At 45.1% G+C, this 20,195-nt stretch overlaps 2 protein-coding genes across 4 annotated transcripts in view; both read left to right on the top strand.

The window, feature by feature from the left end:
- Positions 1–11,011, top strand: part of DOP1B (DOP1 leucine zipper like protein B) — a 50,507-nt gene extending 39,496 nt beyond the window's left edge. For all 3 annotated transcript variants that reach the window (XM_027701739.1, XM_027701736.1, XM_027701738.1), the window contains exons 27-37: positions 232–373; positions 577–659; positions 911–1,020; positions 1,944–2,090; positions 2,398–2,459; positions 3,097–3,225; positions 4,118–4,254; positions 4,603–4,658; positions 5,639–5,788; positions 8,071–8,200; positions 8,675–11,011. In XM_027701739.1, the coding sequence (XP_027557540.1) occupies positions 232–373; positions 577–659; positions 911–1,020; positions 1,944–2,090; positions 2,398–2,459; positions 3,097–3,225; positions 4,118–4,254; positions 4,603–4,658; positions 5,639–5,788; positions 8,071–8,200; positions 8,675–8,935 (1,407 nt within the window). In that variant the 3' untranslated portion in view covers positions 8,936–11,011. The remainder of the gene's footprint in view (positions 1–231; positions 374–576; positions 660–910; positions 1,021–1,943; positions 2,091–2,397; positions 2,460–3,096; positions 3,226–4,117; positions 4,255–4,602; positions 4,659–5,638; positions 5,789–8,070; positions 8,201–8,674) is intronic.
- A 2,517-nt stretch (positions 11,012–13,528) lies between these two features.
- Positions 13,529–20,195, top strand: part of MORC3 (MORC family CW-type zinc finger 3) — a 20,962-nt gene continuing 14,295 nt past the window's right edge. The window contains exons 1-3 of the mRNA XM_027701735.1: positions 13,529–13,656; positions 18,301–18,373; positions 19,737–19,869. Coding sequence (XP_027557536.1) covers positions 13,618–13,656; positions 18,301–18,373; positions 19,737–19,869 — 245 coding nt within the window. The 5' untranslated portion in view covers positions 13,529–13,617. The remainder of the gene's footprint in view (positions 13,657–18,300; positions 18,374–19,736; positions 19,870–20,195) is intronic.

Raw genomic sequence — 20,195 nt, 5'->3', positions numbered from 1 at the left:
GCCAACAGAGCAATTAAGTCTCCACTTCTGCTTCAGAGACTTGCCAACAAAATAACAACAGTGACAGAAAGCTTTGTCATCTTACAGCCTTTTCCCAAGTGGCCTCTGCTTTGCTTTGGCCAGATGGGGTTTGGTTTAGTTACAGTGACCAGCTTCTCATTTCCCTGGGGATTAAATATGCAAAGTGATGATAGTGTCCATCTGATGCCACTTTTTCTGCTCATGTTCCAGGAGGTGACCCAAAAAATCTTGGAGGCCGTAGGGACTGTGGCTGGTTCTTCTCTGGAACAGACCAGTTGGCTGAGCAGGAACTTGGAAGTGAAAGCTCAGCCTCAGATTTTACCAGACGACTTCAACATGGAAGATGTGAATGGTAAAGTGGTTTTTTTCTCTGACTTCCTGCTCCCTCCTCTCCTCTGCTGAAGGCCTTGAAGAGCAGAAGGTGTTTGATAGAGTGTGGTTTGCATGAGTTTACATTCCAACATGCAAACAGCAGTTCTGTTTGGGAGGCAAATTAGGAAACAGCAAAATCTGGACATGCCTGAAGAGAACACTAAATTATTTTGCTTCTTTCAGATACCTCAGTGGCACCATCTTCAATGGTTTCTGCCTCTGCTCCTTCCATATACAGTGTCCAAGCCCTTTCTCTCCTTGCTGAAGTAAGTAGGACCCTCTCATCTGTGGGGTGGTTTTGATATTATTAAGCTTTGATATTATTAAGCTTTGATATTATTAAGCAGTTTAATTTAACTCCCTAAACATTAAGTTTCCCAGGTAGATAAAATAGGAGTGCAAACCTTCCCTGAAGCATCCCGTGGGCACACACATTCCAGCCTGGAACGTGGCACATTCCCCTTCTGCCAGAAATGCCAGCTTTGGGTTTAAAGAGATGTTCTTTTCATTTTTTGAGGTCCTTGCTTCTCTTCTGGACATGGTTTACAGGAGTGATGAGAAAGACAAAGCTGTGCCACTGATCTCACGTTTGCTCTACTACGTCTTCCCTTACCTGCGCAACCACAGGTGAGTCTCTCTCTGCACACACAAATCCTCTGATTTTTTAGACCCCAGTGTTATATTTTTGCTTTTCCTTTTTTTTTTTCCACTCCTTGTTTCCATTCTAATAAGACTTGAGCTGTATTTGAGCTGTGTTTGAGCTGCATTTCCCCCAGGAGCTGCAACCTTGTGTGGTTTGAGCTCTGTGACGGCAGTTCCCGTTTAGCTGTAGATGTTCCTCCCACCCGGATTTTTGGCCTTTCCTCAAAGCTTCCCCTCTCTGTGCTTGTCAGGGAATGTGGAGAGACTCTGAGATGGGGCAGCAGAGCACTGGGCACATCACAGGACCCACCAGGAAGTAGGATATCTCCCTATCCTGTGCCTAGTTTTTCAGCCAAAAGCATGGGAGAGATGGGTGATATCCAGTGGTTCTGCTGACAAGGATGCAAAAAGTGTGTTGGAAGATTTTTTTGGAGGGAAGTTTTGGTTCACACTTGTAGTGGAGACAGACTGTGATGTGTCCAGTCTGGAAATACCTCCCCAGACTGGGAGTTGCTTCTGCACAAACTGCTTTGATCTGCCCAGCTCCTGCTGCTCCCAGTTACCAGCCAATGGACACACAGGTCATGGAATGGTTTGGGTTGGAAGGGACCTGAAAGATCATCCAGTGCCACCCCCTGCCATGGGCAGGAACACCTTCCACTAGCCCAGGTTGCTCCAAGCCTCATCCAACCTGGCCTTGGACACTTCCAGGGATCCAGGGGCAGCCACAGCTTCTCTGGAAATTCTATCCCAGACCCTCCCCACCCTCCCAGCCAGGAATTCCTTCCCAATATTCCATCTAACCCCATCCTCTGGCAGTTTAAAACCACTGTCCCAACTTTATTTTCTATATACATAAACTTTGCTTCAAAAAAACACCTGTTTATCATTTTTTTTCTCTCCCCCAGTGCCTACAACATTCCCAGTTTCCGTGCTGGTGCTCAGTTGCTCAGCTCCTTGAGTGGATACGCCTACACCAAGCGAGCCTGGAAAAAAGAAGTGCTGGAGTTGTATATGGATCCCTCTTTTTTCCAGATGGACACTTCATGCACTCAGTAAGAGATGGGATTGTAGCACTCCAGGCTTGTATTCTGGATTGGCAAGGAAGGGCTGTAAAGGAGAGGGCTAACATTGGGAAGAAAATTCCATTTGGTACTACTTTACAGCATGGAATAATGTTAAAAATGGGTCTCACCCACTAATTCTGCTCAGTGTCTTATTTGTTAACCCACACACGAGTCTGCTCATGAATCCTGTTTGGAAACTGTTTCCCTACTTGAAAGGTTTGACCCCAATCTTTCCTGAGGTGAATCTATTCCAAAGCTTTCCCTGATTCTCTAATCCCTTCTTTATCTCCTGCAGTTGGAGATCCATTATTGACCATCTCCTGACACACGAGAAAACCATGTTTAAAGATTTGATGAGTAAGTATCAGCTGCTGAGAACTCACCTCTACATCCATTTGGGATCTATTTGCATTTGAAGTATCAGGTGCCTTTTTAATATCCTGATGTAGCAATAAAATGCTGACACTGCTGATTCAGCATAATTGACCATATTGTCAACTTTATTGCCTGTGCTGAGTTAAATCTGTATTTTAGTCACATCTAAAACACACCAAAAGTGGGTTTGTTGTAGAAATGCTTGTGCTGGGCTCCTGCATTCGCATTTTGCCCTAATTTTGAGTTGCTCAAGTGTGACCTTTTCCAGGAGGAGACTTTGCCAAAGTCTGCAGGTGTCTGTGAGCTGGCACGAGCCAGTGCAGAAAACCTTGGAGTCACGTGCTTTGACCTCTAATTCAGGCTTGAGGAGAGTGTGGAAGAATTGGTCCCAGGGAAAAGGATGGGATAGCACCCCTTCAATTCACCTCAAGCAGCTTTAATCTCTTTTTCAGCCCTTTTTAGAAGGATAACGAAGGTTTACAACGCGAGGTGAATTCACCATCGGCAGACCCAAAAAGAGAGTTTTTTCTCCTTTAGACTTCAGGACACAGGGGATTATTTTCAGCCCAAAACACAGGGAGTCTTTTCCATGGTTAGATAATTGTTCTCTCTGTCACAGACATGCAGAGCAGTGCCCTAAAACTCTACCCAAGCTTTGAGCAGAAGGCGATGCTGTTGAAGCGCCAGGCGTTCGCCGTCTTCAGCGGGGAGACTGACCAGTACCACCTCTACCTGCCCCTGATACAGGGTAAGATCTGCCCTTCCACTGCCTTTCTCTTCCACCTGGAACACAGATCTCTTTGCCCAGAGGGGTTGTGGATCCCTGGAATTGTCCCAGGCCAGGTTGGACGGGGCTCGGAGCAACCTGGACTAGTGGAAGGTGTCTCTGCCCATGGCAGGGGGTGGGAACAAAATCATCTTTAAGGTCCCTCCCAACCCAAACCATTCTGTGATAGAAATTCTGTGAGATAGGAATGTTACCTGTTTTCCAACACACACTTCAATTTTTCCTAATTTTTAATAGAATTTATCAATCTCTAAATTAAATTCCTCATTAAAGAGAGGAATCTGTGTTTCGAGGCCTTTGGTCTGGAAACATTATTACTTTGTGGCAGCCTTCCAGCCACTCCTGAGCTGCTGTTTTTCTCCTTAAAAGTCAGTTTTGACCAAATTTCATGCACTATAAACCCACCACAGCTTCAAGCTTTGTCTGACTCCTAATTTTGTTCATAGAAGGGAAGAGACCCAGCCCAAAACTGATGATAAAGCAAACAAGGTGAAGATGGACCTTTCACAAGGGCCTGGAGTGACAGGACAAGGGAAATGGCCTTAAACTGAAGGAGAGTAGGGTTAGATGGGATATTGAGAAGGAATTCCTGGCTGGGAGGGTGGGGGAGGGGCTGGGATAGAATTCCCAGAGAAGCTGTGGCTGCCCCTGGATCCCTGGAAGTGCCCAAGGCCAGGTTGGATAAACTTGGAGCAACCTGAGCTAGTGAAAGGTGTCCCTGCCCGTGGGGATTGGAACTAGAAGATCTTTCAGGTTCCTTCCAACCCGAACCATTCTGTGATTCTACAGTTTTTATTTCCCAAAACATTACTTTTCTTTTGGGTTTTTTTTTACTTCTTTTTGTTTCCTCCAGAACGACTGACCGAGAACCTCCGTGTGGGCCAGACTTCTCTGGTTGCTGCCCAGATGTTCCTCTTCTTCAGAGTTCTCTTGTTAAGGATTTCTCCTCAGCACCTCACCTCGTTGTGGCCAATTATGGTGACAGAATTGGTAAGGAACAAGGAGTCATTTCACAACTAATTAGGGGATGGTTTTTCCCCACTTCACCTTTTTCCTCCTCCCTGTTTGGAAATGTTTTCGTGGTTTTACATTAATCTGATAATTGGGGGTAATAAAAATTCACATGGTCATTAGGAAATTCCTTTTGGATTCATTTTGTTGTTGCTAATTTAAAGGAAATTCCTTTTGGATTCATTTTGTTGTCGCTAATTTAATCTCTTGGTTGATTTATTAATTTGTTACAAGGTAAACTCGGAGTCTGTGAAACATCACTTTTGTTTGGGGTGGAGTTGTATGAACATTTCAGCATCCCCATAAATAATTTATTCCTTTTTTAAGATCCAGACATTCCTACAGCTGGAAGAAGATCTAACTGAGGAAGAGGAGCCATCAAAGTGAGTGTTGCCATTTATCTGAAAGAGAAATTGTGAAAGCTGCTTGTTCTGTATCTGCCAGTTTTAATTGCTTTAATTAATTAATTATCTGGGATAGGGAAGAGCTAACAAGATTTTTTGGTATTGCATTTTTATATTTCTGGTGCTGATGAGTCATAGTTTAGGATTATTTTATATTCCTAAATTATTATATAATAATAATTATATATATAATATATATGTATTGTTATAATAAATTTTGTTGATTATTTTATATTAGCTAAAATAGTGAGATGCTTAAGAATATATATTTAATATATATTTTATATATTTTAATATATTTAATATATACTTATAAATATTAAATGTACTAATTATTTAAATTAATTATTAAATTACTATATTTAATATATTCATATTAATATTAGTATTTATTAAAATTATATAACTATAATGATTATATGATAATATAATATAAAATAATATAATATAAAATAATATAATATATAATATTATGGTATATATTAAATATTTCATATTATATTATTATTATACCATATATAATATATAAAATATATATTATATTTATATATGGAATATATAATATATAATATATTATATATTATATATACAATATATAATATTATATATTATCTAAAATATAATGTAATATAATAATATTTATATAATTATTAATTATTCAATTAATATATTCGATGCATACTTATATATTTTAATATATATTTTTATGATAATTATTCATTGCATACAAAGATAAGATTAAATGCTAAGTCAGCATTTGAATATTTTAACATGCTGCCTTTTTTTCTTGCTATATTTTAGATTATTTTTCTCCTCCCCTCTTTTCATATGAATCCCATAATTAATTTCATATCATCTCCTACAGAATAAAAACAGTTGTACGAGTGCTTGCTTTTATAAATATGTGAATGAAAAACCTTCAGTGGATTTATGGTTTATATTTCTTAATTTTCACACAGGAGCAACAGCAAACTAAGCAAGCAGAGAGCCCCTGGGGATGGCAGTGGCTCTGACATCCAGCACAACGAGCTCTCCTTGTACCTCTCAGCCTGTAAATTTTTGGACACGGCCCTTTCCTTCCCACCTGACAGGATGCACTTGTTCCAAATGTAAGTCCCTGTTCTCCAGGTGTCCCGGGAGAGTAGAAAGCTCAGGCAAAGTTTTAAAAAGCAAAGCCTTGCCTTCCTTTGTGCATGAAGGACTCCCTGGCTCTCTAAACTCCTCCTCGTTGTGGCCAATTATGGTGACAGAATTGGTGAGGAACAAGGAGTCATTTCACAACTAATTAGGGGATGGTTTTTCCCCAGTTCACCTTTTTCCTCCTCCCTGTTTGGAAATGTTTTCATAGTTTTACATTAATCTGATCATTTGGGGTAATAAAAATTCACATGGTCATTAGGAAATTCCTTTTGGATTCATTTTGTTGTCGCTAATTTAATCTCTTGGTTGATTTATTGATTAGTTACAAGTCATAAAGGTAAACTCAGAGTCTGTGAAACATCACTTTTGTTTGGGATGGAGTTGTAGGAACATTTCAGCATCCCCATAAATAACTTATTCCTTTCAAGATCCAGACATTTTAAGATCCAGGGAAGGGTTCAGGTGTGGCTGAATCCCATTTTAGCCCCGGACTGTGTTAGCAGTTTAAATTTAAAGGAATTACAGAGCTATTAAACCCCTTTGTCCCTCAGGTTTTATAATGATGGCAAACCAGAAAGAGTTGTATAAATGAATGATTTATTATAAGAAATTAACAAACAGGTGAACAGAGGAAAGATCCTCATCAGAATTATTTACTATAGGGTGTAAAAGCTAAAAACAATCTACTAGTAGAGTGTTATATAGCAAAGGAACACAGTGCACTGTAACAAAGCAATTCTTTTAAAGCAACAAGAGAAACAATCATTAAGTAGAGATTGATATAAGTCACCATATGAGATAGCAGATCTCTCTCTTTTCCCTTAACCCCTGGGGAGTGACTATAAAGAGGGGTCCCTGCTTCCCAGGAGAAGCTCCACACTTTAAGGGAGTACATGGAAGAATCTGCCATCTGTAAGGAAGTTTGGACTGGGCTTTTATGGCTATGAAGAGATGGACTGGTAGTCACAGATTTACCAGCTCGCAGACAGGATTATCTGTCACATCTTGGGTCAAAAAAAGGATGTGTGTTCCAAGTCTGGTGGACCGGGAGGGTCTCAGCATAACTGAACACCAAGGCAGCAGCTGAACTGGCCTGACAGCTGGCATGGTGGCCAGGAAAAGGCAGGAAAGGGAAGCTGAACAGGAGCCAGAGTGTGCCCAGGTGGCCAAGAGGGCCAATGGATCCTGGCCTGGATCAGGAACAGTGTGGCAGCAGGAGCAGGGAAGGGATTCTTGCCCTGGACTCAGCGCTGGTGAGGCCACCCCTGGAGTGCTGTGTCCAGTTCTGGGCCCTCAGCTCAGGAAGGACATGGAGGGGCTGGAGCAGGTCCAGAGGAGAGCAACGAGGCTGGGGAAGGGACTGGAGCACAAGTGCTGTGAGGAGAGGCTGAGGGAGCTGGGGCTGTTCAGCCTGGAGAAGAGGAGGCTCAGGGGAGACCTCCTCACTCTCTGCAACTCCCTGACAGGAGGGGGGAGCCGGATGGGATCAGGCTCTTCTCCCAGGAACCAGCAGTAGGACAAGAGGGCTCGGTCTTCAGCTGTGCCAGGGGAGGTTTAGGTTGGATATTAGGAAGAAATGTTTTCCAGAGAGAGTGCTCAGCCATTGGAATGGGCTGCCCAGGGAAGGGGTGGATTCTCCATCCCTGGAGGTGTTTAAGGACAGACTGGATGTGGCATCAGTGCCATGGGCTGGGAACCACGGCGGGGTTGGATCAAGGGTTGGACTTGATGATCTCAGAGGTCTTTTCCAACCCAGCAGATTCCCTGATTCTGTGATTCTATGGCCTGCATAGTGTGCATTATTGGATTTTAGGTCTGTTCAGGGTGGACTATCCTGCCACACCACGTTGTTCCCATTCTTATCCTTTAAAGTCATTCCACATCTGTTTTCTCCCAGACTTCATTTTGCCCTCAGTTCTTTTTGCAAGTGCAGGTGTTAATATTGTAATTTAGGGTATTTGAGAGAACAGTTTGGTCTTGCCAGAGTAGGAGGATTTCACCATCTTTCACCATCTCTTTCAGAGGTTCCCTAACCTGGAAAAACTGGGAGAAGGGAAAGATGGAGGCTGTTTTCCCTTTTGCACACACATGGGAATGTTTTGGGGGTAGTTGCATTTAAATACTGACAAGGTAGTAACGTACTTGTTCATTAATAGCAAAAGAATACAAATGCTAGAAAGAAACCAGGGCTATACTAAACTAGGTATGATCCAAACAGGGATTTCCTTCTTATCAAGGAATCTTGTTTCAGGTACAAATGGGCATTTGTCCCAGAGGTGGACACAGAGTCATGTCCTGTGACCTCTCACCTGGTAGAAAACCATCAGGAATGCAGACCACACATTGTGAGGATCATGGATCTGCTCAAGATGAAATACAGGGTAAAGAAACTTCTCTTTTTTTAATCCATTAATTTACTTTTCTAAACAAGTGACAAGATTTTAAGTTATGCAACAGATTTTTAGGTATTTCTTCCCTGTGAGGGTGGGGAGGCCCTGGCACAGGTTGCCCAGAGAAGCTGTGGCTGCTCCTGGATCCCTGGAAGTGTCCAAGGCCAGGTTGGAGCAACCTGGGCTAGTGGAAGATGTCCCTGCCCATGGCAGGGCATTGGATTAGATGATCTTTCAGGTCCCTTCCAACCCAACCCATGTGATTCCATGATATTCTACTAAAATTCATGAGGCTTTTAAAAACCATCTGCTCTCGCAGGTCTTTAGGATTTCAAACTGCTTGTGAGTGTAAGGGAACAAGAGGCAGTTTTCCTGTTTTTCCCTTAAATCTGCCCACAACCACCAGTGAAAACAACTCCTCTCTGACAGGACCTTTAGTAAATCTCTTTTTTTTCTGGCTCCCAGGAACCAAACCACACCGAGGGAATTCCCAGGAAGCACAGATTCCCCCTGCTGACCCTGCGCTCCGTCTCCAGCATCACCCAGCTCATGCCCTTCTTCCAGACTCTCTGTTGGGCATTTACAGCAAACAGGAGCCAGTCCCAAAATTCCCACCCTTCCCCAGCTGCCTCCATGGACTATGTTGGAAGCAGCAGCAGCACCAAGATCTTGCAGCAGCTGGAAGACAGTGTTGAATGTGACTTCCTGGAGAACATGGAAAGTTAAGCCACACATCAGACACTTGGATCGTGGTGGAAAAACAGCAAAACAAGGGAAAGCTTTGCTGCTGCAATTCCTTTTTATTCCCCCAGCTTTCAAGCTGCATTTTGGGAGTGCTCTCCAGTAATCCAGGAGTTGGTGTTAAAAAGCAGGAATCTCGAGTTCCTGTGGTGGTGGTGGGGAGGGGGAAAAAAAGTGCAGTTTGGTGGTAATTTATCAGAGTTACTGTATTTTACTGGTGTTCTTTGGGGAGGATTAAAGGCATTTTGTAAATAAGGGGAGAATATTTTTGACTTGGTGAAAGTAGCAATGGCCCTGGAACTCCTCCAGTAAGTATTTTGAGCTGCTTTTGGAACTGTGTTCTGAAGGTAGAGGTGAGAAAAAGCTAATCTTGCATGTCAGTGTACAATCAGTTTGCAGATAAGTCATTTCCTGAGGTTAAAGCCCTTTTAACTTGGCCTAAAACTTACCAAATTCCAAAGAAATCACCTAAATTCCAACCAGATGGATTTTTCTCAGGCTCCTACAGCCTTACCATGCCTGTAATTTCAGCTCTGTGCTATAACAGCATCCTCCAGGCTTAGCAGTTCCTAGATAAAAATGTGCATAAAAGACAAACCTATGCTGTAACATTTTGTAATTAGCATTACTTGAGGGGTTTTTAATTTTAATGAATTGATTACAATATGATCATTCAGTTTTTTAAATTAAAAAAAAATGCTTTGTTCTTTCAGTGACTCAGGCCACTTTGCAACTTCTGAAATGCAACTAAATGAAGATAATTCTGTAAAAATATAAATCGCTGTATTCGGCAGCTTAATGAAAATGAAAATAATAGTCTTTTTTTTTTTTTAGGAACACTTTTTGTACAAAAGAATGTATTTGGCTGTTCCTAGATGGGAAGACAGGTAGGGAGATCCTCACAGTGCTAAATTGAAAAGGTTTGGTGGTTTAGTGTCAGCAGGATTTATTTTTCAAAACCCACACAACAAACGTGGGAGGCTTCTTTCTCTGCAGTGGGTTTCACCCTCAGGCAGATGAAGTTTTCACCCAGGGATTATAAACTAAAATAATGAAACATATTTTACTCTGCTAATACTGGAATGCTCTGTGAAAATAATACTAGGGTAGGTTTGTCCTAAACTTTAAATGAACTCTTTGCATTTTTACAGTTAAGGAAAGTGATAGACTGAGGTGTGATGTTGTGTGGTCACTAAGAATGTGAATTATTTCTAGGGATTTAATTTATTACTGATCTCTAATGCTGTTGGGATGAGCACAAGGGAAAAGCTCCCCTTTGAAGGCATTACTTGAATATTGGAGCAGGTTATTTTTGAAACGTTTGTGTCCATTACCTACATATCCTCGACAGTTTTTATAGATTATTTTCTTGACACTCAGGATAATTTGGTAGTTTTACTTCCAGCTTTCTGCTGGTTGCATTCCATACTTGGATATTTCCCTTAAAATCCTGATGAGATGAGGGTGGGGAGGCCCTGACACAGGTTGCCCAGAGAAGCTGTGGCTGCCCCTGGATCCCTGGAAGTGCCCAAGGCCAGGCTGGACAGGGCTTAGAGCAACCTGGTCTAGTGGAAGGCTCAAAGGGATCTCCAGCATATTTTATTCCTTTATTCCATAACTTTATTCCTTTTCCATATGGGACTAACTATAGTTGTTTTACTCCTTATGCTCCCACTGTTAAATCCACTGAAGGAGGGCTGGCCTGCTCTAACCTGGTCCTGCCAGAGCAGAATAACTTCACCATCAATAAAATCTGGAAACCCTTTTGCCTGGAACTCAAGACCAGGAGAGAAAATGCTTTTGCTTTGCTGTGTTTTCAGTCTGTGCTTGTTTTCAGTCTAACCAAGCTCAGCTTTATCTTTCGGATACTTCGGCGACGAGACAGCAGAGCCACAGAGGGAGACTTTTAAATATCCAAAGGATTTGATTTTCCTGAAAGAAAAAGGTAGTAGGTGCAACCCAGGACTTGAAATGTGGAGCATTAAGTGATGTATCCGAAACTATGTATGAATGTAATTCTTCTAATAATATTAAATGTTATTTTGAAATACCTTTTCAAAAGCAATTCTTATTCTTCAGACTCTCCTCACTGCTCACTCACTGACTTTAATTTTTGTCTGGCTCTGTAAAAGCTCCCAAATCCAATCCCAGGATCCCTGAGGTTGGAAAAGCCTTCCCAGCCCATGGATCCACCCTGTGCCTGATGCCCACCCTGTCCCCCAGCCCAGAGCACTGAGTGCCACGGCCAGGCCTTCCTGGGACACCTCCAGGGATGGGCACTCCAAACCTCCCTGGGCAGCCCCTGCCAAGGCCTGACCACCTTTTCCAGGAAGAAATTCCTCCTGAAAACTCCCTCTGAGCTCTGGATCACTAGAAGTCAGCACTGGCCCCTGCCCCTGGCTGTGCTGCTGCCTCCCTCTCCCTGTCATCACAAGCCCCCTCTGCTCCCTCTCCTGTGTCCCTGTCTTTTACATTCCTGAACTTTCCACCCTGAGATCCCTGTCCTGTGTGGCCTTGGGACAAGTTTTGTGGAGCAGGGAGCAGGGGGAGGAAGCTCTGCTGCAGCACCAGAGGATCCTTGATTGACCCCTGTACAGAGGGAGCAGCTCTCCCTGGGACATCAGGGGCTGCTGTTGCACAACCTCAACCTGGACATTTTCACATGTTCAAGGGAAATGCCTTTTCTTTTGGAAGGGAGAAAACTCTTCCATACCATTGGGCTTTACTCCTCAGGCAGCAGGAGTGTGGTTCAAATGACTCCCTGAAAGCTGCTTTTCAGATTTCACCCTTTCCCTTGTAGCCTGTAATCCTTTTGGGATGTTGGGTGAGATACTGCAGAAGCCCAGGAGACGAGGGGCTGATGTGTCTGTGCCAAGCACCGATAGCCACGGAGCCATCCAAGGACTGTTGGGAATAACACACTGTGAGAAAGAACAGGATGTGGCTGGAGAAGGGGCCATATGGAGGTAGGACAGCACCGTCTGGGACAGATGTCCTTGTTCTGGCTGCTGGAGATAAACACAACACAGCACAGTGTGGGCACAGGGGGGAGGTTGGGAAGTGGATATGGACTGCTGACCAAAATTCCCAGCTGCTGCTTCACAGTCATCCTGCTCTGCTCCAGCAAACAACCTCAGCTACTTGGGCTCAATCACAGAATTGTCAGGGTTGGAAAAGACATTTTAGATGAGCAAGTCCAACCATCAAACAGCACCATCACCTTTAATAAACCACGTCCTCAAGTGCCACATTCACTTCCAGGGATGGTGATAACCACCACCTCCCTGGGCAGCCCCTGCCAAGGCCTCACCACCCTTTCCAGCAACAAATTCCTCCTCCTGTCCAACCTGAGCCTCCCCTGGCACAGCTGGAGGCCGTTCCCTCTCCTCCTGTCCCTTGTTCCCTGGGAGCAGAGCCCGACCCTCCCCGGCTCCCCCCTCCTGTCAGGGGGTTGCAGAGCCAGAAGGTCCCCCCTGAGCCTCCTTTGCTCCAGGCTGAGCCCCCCCAGCTCCCTCAGCCCCTCCTGCTGCTCCAGCTCCGTTCCCTTCCCTGGACATGGGAAAGCAGCAGGAATGTAGAAATGTAGAAGTAAAAATGCGGGGCTGTGGGAGCCACAGACAACAACACATGGAGCCTTGGAGAGCAGCAGAGCTGTCCACCAGCACCACTAGGTTCTTCTCCACTGGGCTGGAAAGTGCCCAGTAGGTGCAGGTGACAGAGGCTGGACACGAGCCCGGGTGTGCCCAGGGGGGCAAGAGGCCAATGGAAGCTGGTTTGGATCAGGGATAGTGTGGGCACAGCCCCAGGGCAGGGATTGTCCCCCTGTGCTGGCACTGCTGAGGGACCTCCAGGGCTGTGTCCAGGTCTGAAACCTCATGGAAGAGAGACATGGAGGGGCTGGAGCGTGTGCAGGGAAGGGAGCGGAGCTGGGGAAGGGGCTGGAGCAGCAGGAGGGGCTGAGGGAGCTGGGGGGGCTCAGCCTGGAGAAAAGGAGGCTCAGGGGGGACCTTCTGATCTGCAACCCCCTGACAGGAGGGGGGAGCCGGGGGGGGTCGGGCTCTGCTCCCAGGGAACAAGGGACAGGAGGAGAGGGAACGGCCTCCAGCTGTGCCAGGGGAGGCTCAGGTTGGCCAGGAGGAGGAATTTGTTGCTGGAAAGGGTGGTGAGGCCTTGGCAGGGGCTGCCCAGGGAGGTTTGGAGTGCCCAGCCCTGGAGGTGTCCCAGGAAGGTCTGGCCGTGGCACTCAGTGCTCTGGGCTGGGGGACAAGGTGGGGATGGGGCACGGGGGGGACTGGGTGTCGTGGGAGGGCTTTCCCAGCCCTCAGTGGTTCCGTGGGTGTGTTTGGCACCGACCCCTCTGTCCCCTCGCCCCGCCCCGGGAGGGGCCGTGACCGTATCCATGTCCGTGTCCATATCCGTGTCCATGTCCGTATCCAAGTCCGTGCCCATGTCCGTGTCCCTGTCCGTATATATGTCCATGTCGGTATCCCTGTTCGTATATGTGTCCATATCCCTATCCGTACATATGTCCCTGTCCGTACATATGTCCGTGTCCGTATATATGTCCGTGTCCGTATCCCTGTCCGTGTCCCCACATTCCAGCATTCCCGGCCGGAAGCGCGCAGCGCGCGGGGAGGCGGAAGCGCGCGCGGGGCCGCGGCCCAAAGATGGCGGCGAAAACACAGGGCGGGATCCGCCTGAGCGCGGTGAGTGCGGGGGGGACGGGACGGCGCGGGGGGCTCCGCAGGGGGAAGGGACCTTAAACACCGTCCATTCCCACCCCCTGCCACGGCCAGGGATACCTTCCACCCGGGCAGGGACACCTCCCACCCGGGCAGGGCGCTCGCAGCCCCGGCCAGCCTGGCCTTGGACGCTCCCGGGGTCGCTCCCTCAGCGCGGGCGCCGCGTAGCTCTGAGGGGATTTGGGGCCTCTCCCGCCCCCATCCCGGCTGGAATCCTGGAAAATCAACTTACCCGGGCTGGGCCCGGGGCCGGTGGGGGCTGGGGGCGGGTTGGGAGTCGGGGCCGGGATTCCCCAGCCCGTGTGAGCGCAGTGACCTCTAATCGCGAACTCGTAACTCCAAATCTTCGCCTCTTGTGTTGCAGGAGGCCTAATTGCATTTTAACCCTGATTGCCCTGAAGGGCGATGAGTGTTCGCTCAGGGAAACGTTTCTGTGTTGTGCTTTTCACCACTGTTGTGTTCTTTCTGTGGTAGTTCCTCATTGCCTTGTTTGTGCTGATACAAATGAAGTTAAAGCGACTTTTTCGGTTGTTTGGTGAAACAGGAGGTTTTTTCAAGCCTTTCTGGCTTCAGCCCTCAAGGCCTGTAAGTCTCACCTATATTTACAAAAAGCCTGGCTCATCACCTTAGAGAATAGTGGAAATAAGCAGGAGCACTGCAGTAAGTAACTTGAAATTAAATATTGGAGTGAAAAAGGTGCATCAGTATATTCTCAGCACTCCTTAAATTGCACAATCATTTAGGGTGAAAAGGACCTCCAAGATCATTGAGTCCAGCTTTTGACTGAAACTATATTACTTTAATATAAATGTATATTACCTTAACATAAATTTATATTACTTTAACATAAACTTGTATTACCTGAATATAAATTTGTATCACCTGAGAATAAATTTGCATTACCTGAGTAGAACTTGCCGTGATTTTAGAGGTGAGTTATAAACGTCACCTGCTTGAAGTTTAAAACTTGCACTTTCGTTTCAGGCCTTTAATTCTTGTGTTCAAAAGCCACACTCTGTCTGGTATTTTATTAGGACAGTGTTCTCTTCCTCCTTTAGGTAAAGTTTTTGACATGTTATTTGTCTCCTCGAGGGGGAAAAAAAAATTATCAGCATTAATAATCAGCGTTTGCAAAACAACTACAAACATAAGCCAGAGTTTAAAATGGTTCTCAGGTTGAAGTCACTGAACTCTTAGAGGTACAAGTGAGACATTGAGGCTGAAGCTGGTGCTCTTGCTAACTTTCTAAATTATTTTTAGGCTGCTCTTTGGTTTTATCTGTCCCAAGGGTAGCTGAGAATTTGCATTCCGTGGGTTTCCAGTGAAAGCTGTGGCTTCTGTAGGTTTTTGCTCAAGTGCAGCAGCTGGTGCAGCTTTGAACAGGTTTGTGAAAGGCTCTGTGACCCAAAGAACCACGGGGAGAGCTGGTGCTCACAGGCTCTTCTGCTCTTTGGAAATGTAAAGTATTTCCCAGAGTTTCAGAAGAGCAAACAGCACAGGCAGTGTGAGGGCCTGGGAACTCATTCCCACGCTGGAATTCGTCTCCTGCTGTTGCTCTGGTAAAAGTTTGGGTTGGTTGCAAGATGAGTCAGATCAGGGAAGTGATCCAGGTTAATATTTTAAGAGTGGTTTTTCATTTGGATCAGTCTCTCACTCTGGTTCCTTGCACGGTTGTGGAGGCAGAGGAAACTTCAGGAAGTTTTCAGGAGGAATTTCTTGCTGGAGAGGGTGATCAGGCCTTGGAAAGGGCTGCCCAGGAAGGTTTGGAGTCCCCATCCCTGGAGGTGTCCCAGGAAGGCCTGGCCGTGGCACTCAGTGCTCTGGGCTGGGGGCACAGGGTGGATTTGATGGGCTGGGAGGGCTTTTCCAACCTCAGTGATCCTGGGATTGTCATTTTGGAGAGATAACCTGTTTATTCTTAAATATCTGCTGGTTATACTTGTACAAGCTGCTCCTGTCAGGGCAGTTTTGTCTTTCAAATATGCACAGTTTGAAGGAGGGGGAGGTTTGGTTGCATCTCCAGAAGGAATTTGGCTGCGCTGGGTCTCGGGAGAAAGAACTGAAATTACTAAACAAAACACAATTAGTAACAAAGTATATTGGCTCAGTGGGCAAAGCAGCTGGATTGTCAAAGTGACTTTTCACCAGGGGACAAACTCTTACTGAACCTCAATTATTCATGAGCTAAAGTGGTGCGTTGATGAATGAAGTGGAAGGGGCCAAATGGACTGAAATATTTCCTGGGGAGTTCATCAGGAATTAGGGAGTGGTTGCTGACAGCTGGGTGTGCTCTGAAAACTGCAAAAATAATGGCCTTAAACCACTGGGCTACATTTTTTTAAAATCTGGTGTTGCTGTGTGCCCTTGTTTCAGTGCCTGACCTGCTCAAGGCCAAGTTGGGTGGGATTTGGAGCAACCTGGGATAGTGGAAGGTGTCCCTGCCCATGGCAGGGGGTGGAATGAGGTGCTTTCTGTGCACATGTAGGATTTGCTTCCCTGGGAAAAAGGGACTTCTTGGTGGTGATGTCAGTGCTGGTGACACTGAGGTTCTTTCTGTCCTTCCTCGGTGCTATCTGATGGTCAAGGGAAATGGTTCTTCCTTTTTAGGAAGAATTTGTTGCTGGAAAGGGTGATCAGGCCTTGGCAGGGGCTGCCCAGGGAGGTTTGGATTCCCCATCCCTGGAGGTGTCCAAGGAAGGCCTGGCTGAGGCACTCAGTGCTCTGGGCTGGGGGACAAGGTGGGCATCGGGCACAGGGTGCACTTCATGATCCTGGAGGGATTTTCCAGCCTCAGTGATCCCGTGACATTCACAAGTGTGGATTTGTGCCTCTGGCAAAACCACAGTCGGGACTTTTTTTCCAAGTCTGTATTGCTGAGGTTCCAATGCTGCAGTAAATCCGACATTCCCAGGCTGCCTCCTGTGTGGTTGGGGTTTTCCAGGATTTCAGCAGTTGCCAAATGCCTGGATGTGTGTCCCTGTGGTGGGTTGGGTTTTTTTCAGTGTCTGTGGGTTTGTTTTGACAAGGAGGGATTTCAGGCAAAAAAACCCCACCATGTTTCTTGTGTGTATTAATCGGGAAGTTTATAAAAGAGAGGAGCAAATGCCACCAGGGAATAAACACAGGGATCTTGGGATCCACTGAGCTCCTGTGTGGCTCAAAAGAACTCAAAAGATCCTTTGAAACGTGAGGTTTCCATTAACAGCTGACATGAATTTTTCTTTTGCAAGTCTCTGTTGGGGCTCAGTGGAGCAGGTTTTGTAAAACTGGAGTTTTAAAGCACAGATGGCTGGGGAAGAACGTGCTGTCTGTTCTCCCTTGTGCTCTGGCTCCTGGGGAGAAATGCAGGGATTAAGTTGCAATTGGAAGTGTGTCACGTGCTCCTGTGACCTCAGGATCGAGGTGACACTTCTTGGCAGTTTATGTTGATCTGAACTAGGGCTGCTCTCACCCTCCTCCCGCTCTGGGACCTGATTTGTGGCTCTGCAATTTGCTTTTAGCATTGTTCCTTTTCCCTGGTAAATGAACTTGGAGATTTGAAGCGGCCTTGCTTTTATTTAGACTTTATTTATTTTTGCTTGTTTTATTTAGGCTTTATTAGCTACAGTGAGTAGTTCTGTAAAAATTATGAATTATGGATCTGTACACAATATTTAAAAATAATCTTTCTGATTTTATATATATAATAAAGTGGATTATATTCTGATTTTATGTAACTCAGAGGTACAAGGACTGTTTTCAGTGCTGTGTGTTCCTGCCATCAACAGGCAACGGGGCTTAAGCAAATCCTTGCAGTGGGTTTGTGTTAAAGGCCTTGTCAAAGTGTAACTGCACTTTCCTCAGAGAGAATGCAAACACAACCGCTGGTTGCAGCAGTTACAATTGCTCCAAACTTTGCATGGACAAGTCCTTAACTTCCATGGATATTTAGTTCTGGTTTTCCTAGTCTTTAGGTCTAGGGGAATATATGTAAATCTGAGCTTTCCTGAGTTACTTGGGAGTGCTTTAGTCACTGAAATCCATAAGATACATCCCATAAACAGGTGCTTTATTTGTATGTTCTCATCCAGTTCTGGTCGTGGTTGTGCCTTTGGTTGCTTCTGATCATAAATGAGGGTAAAATGTGTGAGATCAAAGTGCTGAGAGAGGGTCTGAGAGGTGGTTTTGGTCACTGTGGGCAAAGGGAGCCGTGACAGGGACAGTAAATCTTGGAGGGTGTTGGATGCTGCTCGTTGTTCAGATTAAGTTTTAATAGTCCTGACTTAAGAAATGAGGTTTTAACATCTGAGAGCGTGTGCTGCTGAGGCTTTGATGTTTTCTGTAACCTCTGACATCATTATAGAGCAAGAGTTTTTTAAAAAAGATAAAGAGACTTTGATACATTCTTAGAGTATGGTATGAGACTGTGCTGAATGTCATCTCCAAGAGCTGTATGAACAGTCCCTTGAAAAGATATTAATACACCAACATCCAAAAAGTAAATTAAATTACAGCCTTTTGTAGTGTTGTACAAAACAGCTTCATTTAGGGTTCCTTTATTTAACCTTTTTTCTGGCTCGGTGTGGTTGGGGAGCACAAACTGATGCCCTTGTTTGTGGTTTCTTTCAGCTTTGCCCCAAGTTCTTGCACACCAACTCCACCAGTCACACCTGGCCCTTCAGTGCAATTGCAGAGCTCATAGGTACGTGGACCAAGAGTTTGAAATATTTTATTTTCTTGTCATAAAACCTTTTTCCTGCAGGTAGGGAGGGGAAGAAGTTGCTCCTGTTACCACTCAGAATCTTGCAGCTTATTTTTTTGGTACACTCAGATTGCCTTTTTTCTTTCCTGTGTTGGTGACCTTCTTGCCTTTGATTTTTGAGTAGCAGTTAAACTGGACACCTTCAGTGTTCCTCTTTTCCACAGGTAGGGAATGAGCAGCAGACTCATTTAACTGGTTCCTCAAAATAAAGGTGTGGCTTGGGAGGACTTGCCAAGTTTATTGAGGAGTTTGCTGCTGCCACAGGGAGCAACTCCTCTGGTCACACATTCCTTCCCTTCCCTTCCCGAGAAAATTAACCTAGCAAAAGAAAATGGGAGTTTTTTTAGCCAGATAAGGCCAGAGCTGCCACAGAGGAGGAAACCAGAACCACGTGGCCATGGAAAGGACTGGCTGTTTTGGGGGTAACATTGTGTTAAGTCATTTCAGTTTTTTTAACACCCTAAATACTTCCAAACTGTCAGTTGTACCTGAAATGTCCTCTTTTGTTGATGCTGAAATATATTTTATGAAGTTTGTCACTTGGTACTTAATGTTTGTGGGAAGGACCCTCCCAAGCTGTGATTCCTTTTTATGGGCTTGAGCTGTTTGTTTATTTATTTATTTATTAACCCTCAGCTCAACCTGCAAAACAGGCAGTGAGGCAGCTGTGCCATCACATCCCACCCCTCCTTCTGCCTGTGTTGTCCCCCCTCAGGAATTCCAGGATGAGGGGATGGGAAATGCCAGGAAGTGGTGTCAGGGCAGGTGAGATTTGAAGCGGCTTTGCTGCCAGGGAAGGTTTGTGCAGCCCCGGGTTCTGGTGGCAGCTCTTTCCCATCCTGTCAATAGAAAATTGAGTCTGAAGCACTTTGTAATTCCCTCTGGGAGAGCCACCCCACGGCTGGGAGAAAGTAAATATTTGCACCAGCTGCTCTGGGGGCAGCAAATGGAAGTAGAAACTTGCCTTGGTTTCATTTTCGATTCTCATGGCTGAGCCTCCACCTACATTTTTTTGCCTCTGTGTTCCTGTGTATAACAATAATAATTTGTAACAATATATAATAAATATTATATTATAAAAATGTATTTTATAATTACTTAATTTATAACCATCTGTAATCTCTGTGGAATTGTATGTTGGGTTTTGGGTGGGGTTCACCAGGTTTGGATGCAGCTGTTTCACTGTAACATTTTAAGTAAATTTAGAACACTGACAGCTGAAGCACTTCAAAATATGTTCACACTCAGACTGTTTAATTTTTACCTCTAGTATCCCAGTCTTTTTTCCCTCCTTTTCCTGCAGATAATGCCTATGACCCTGATGTAAGTGCAAAGCAGATCTGGATTGACAAGACAGTCATCAACGACAACATCTGCCTGACATTCACTGATAACGGGAATGGGATGAACTCGGAGAAGCTGCACAAAATGCTAAGGTGGAAAACCCCTTTCTGTAGGAATTCCAGCTCCTAGTTCTGTTAGTGATCAGCTTATTCCTTTTTCTCAGATGTAACTCACTCCTTTGGGTCAGAAACTCAACATTTCTGAAGGGCTGTGATTATCCAAGTGAGACTCCAGAGCCTACAAATGCTCCAGAAACTTCCACACAACTTTGTCACGGAACTTTGATCTCCTAATTTCCTTTGATCCTTTCTCTCAGCCTTCCCATTTAACTTCCCACACACTGTGCAACCTCTCTGTAGGGCCCATTAGTGGAGATAAAGAGAATTATTATTATTATTATTATTATTATTATTATTAT

The sequence above is a fragment of the Neopelma chrysocephalum genome, unplaced genomic scaffold (assembly GCF_003984885.1).
Source record: "Neopelma chrysocephalum unplaced genomic scaffold, ASM398488v2 Primary Assembly neopelma1_166, whole genome shotgun sequence".
NCBI lineage: Eukaryota > Metazoa > Chordata > Aves > Passeriformes > Pipridae > Neopelma > Neopelma chrysocephalum.
Note: the sequence above shows the minus strand (reverse complement) of the source record. Positions and strands in the feature narration are given on the sequence as shown.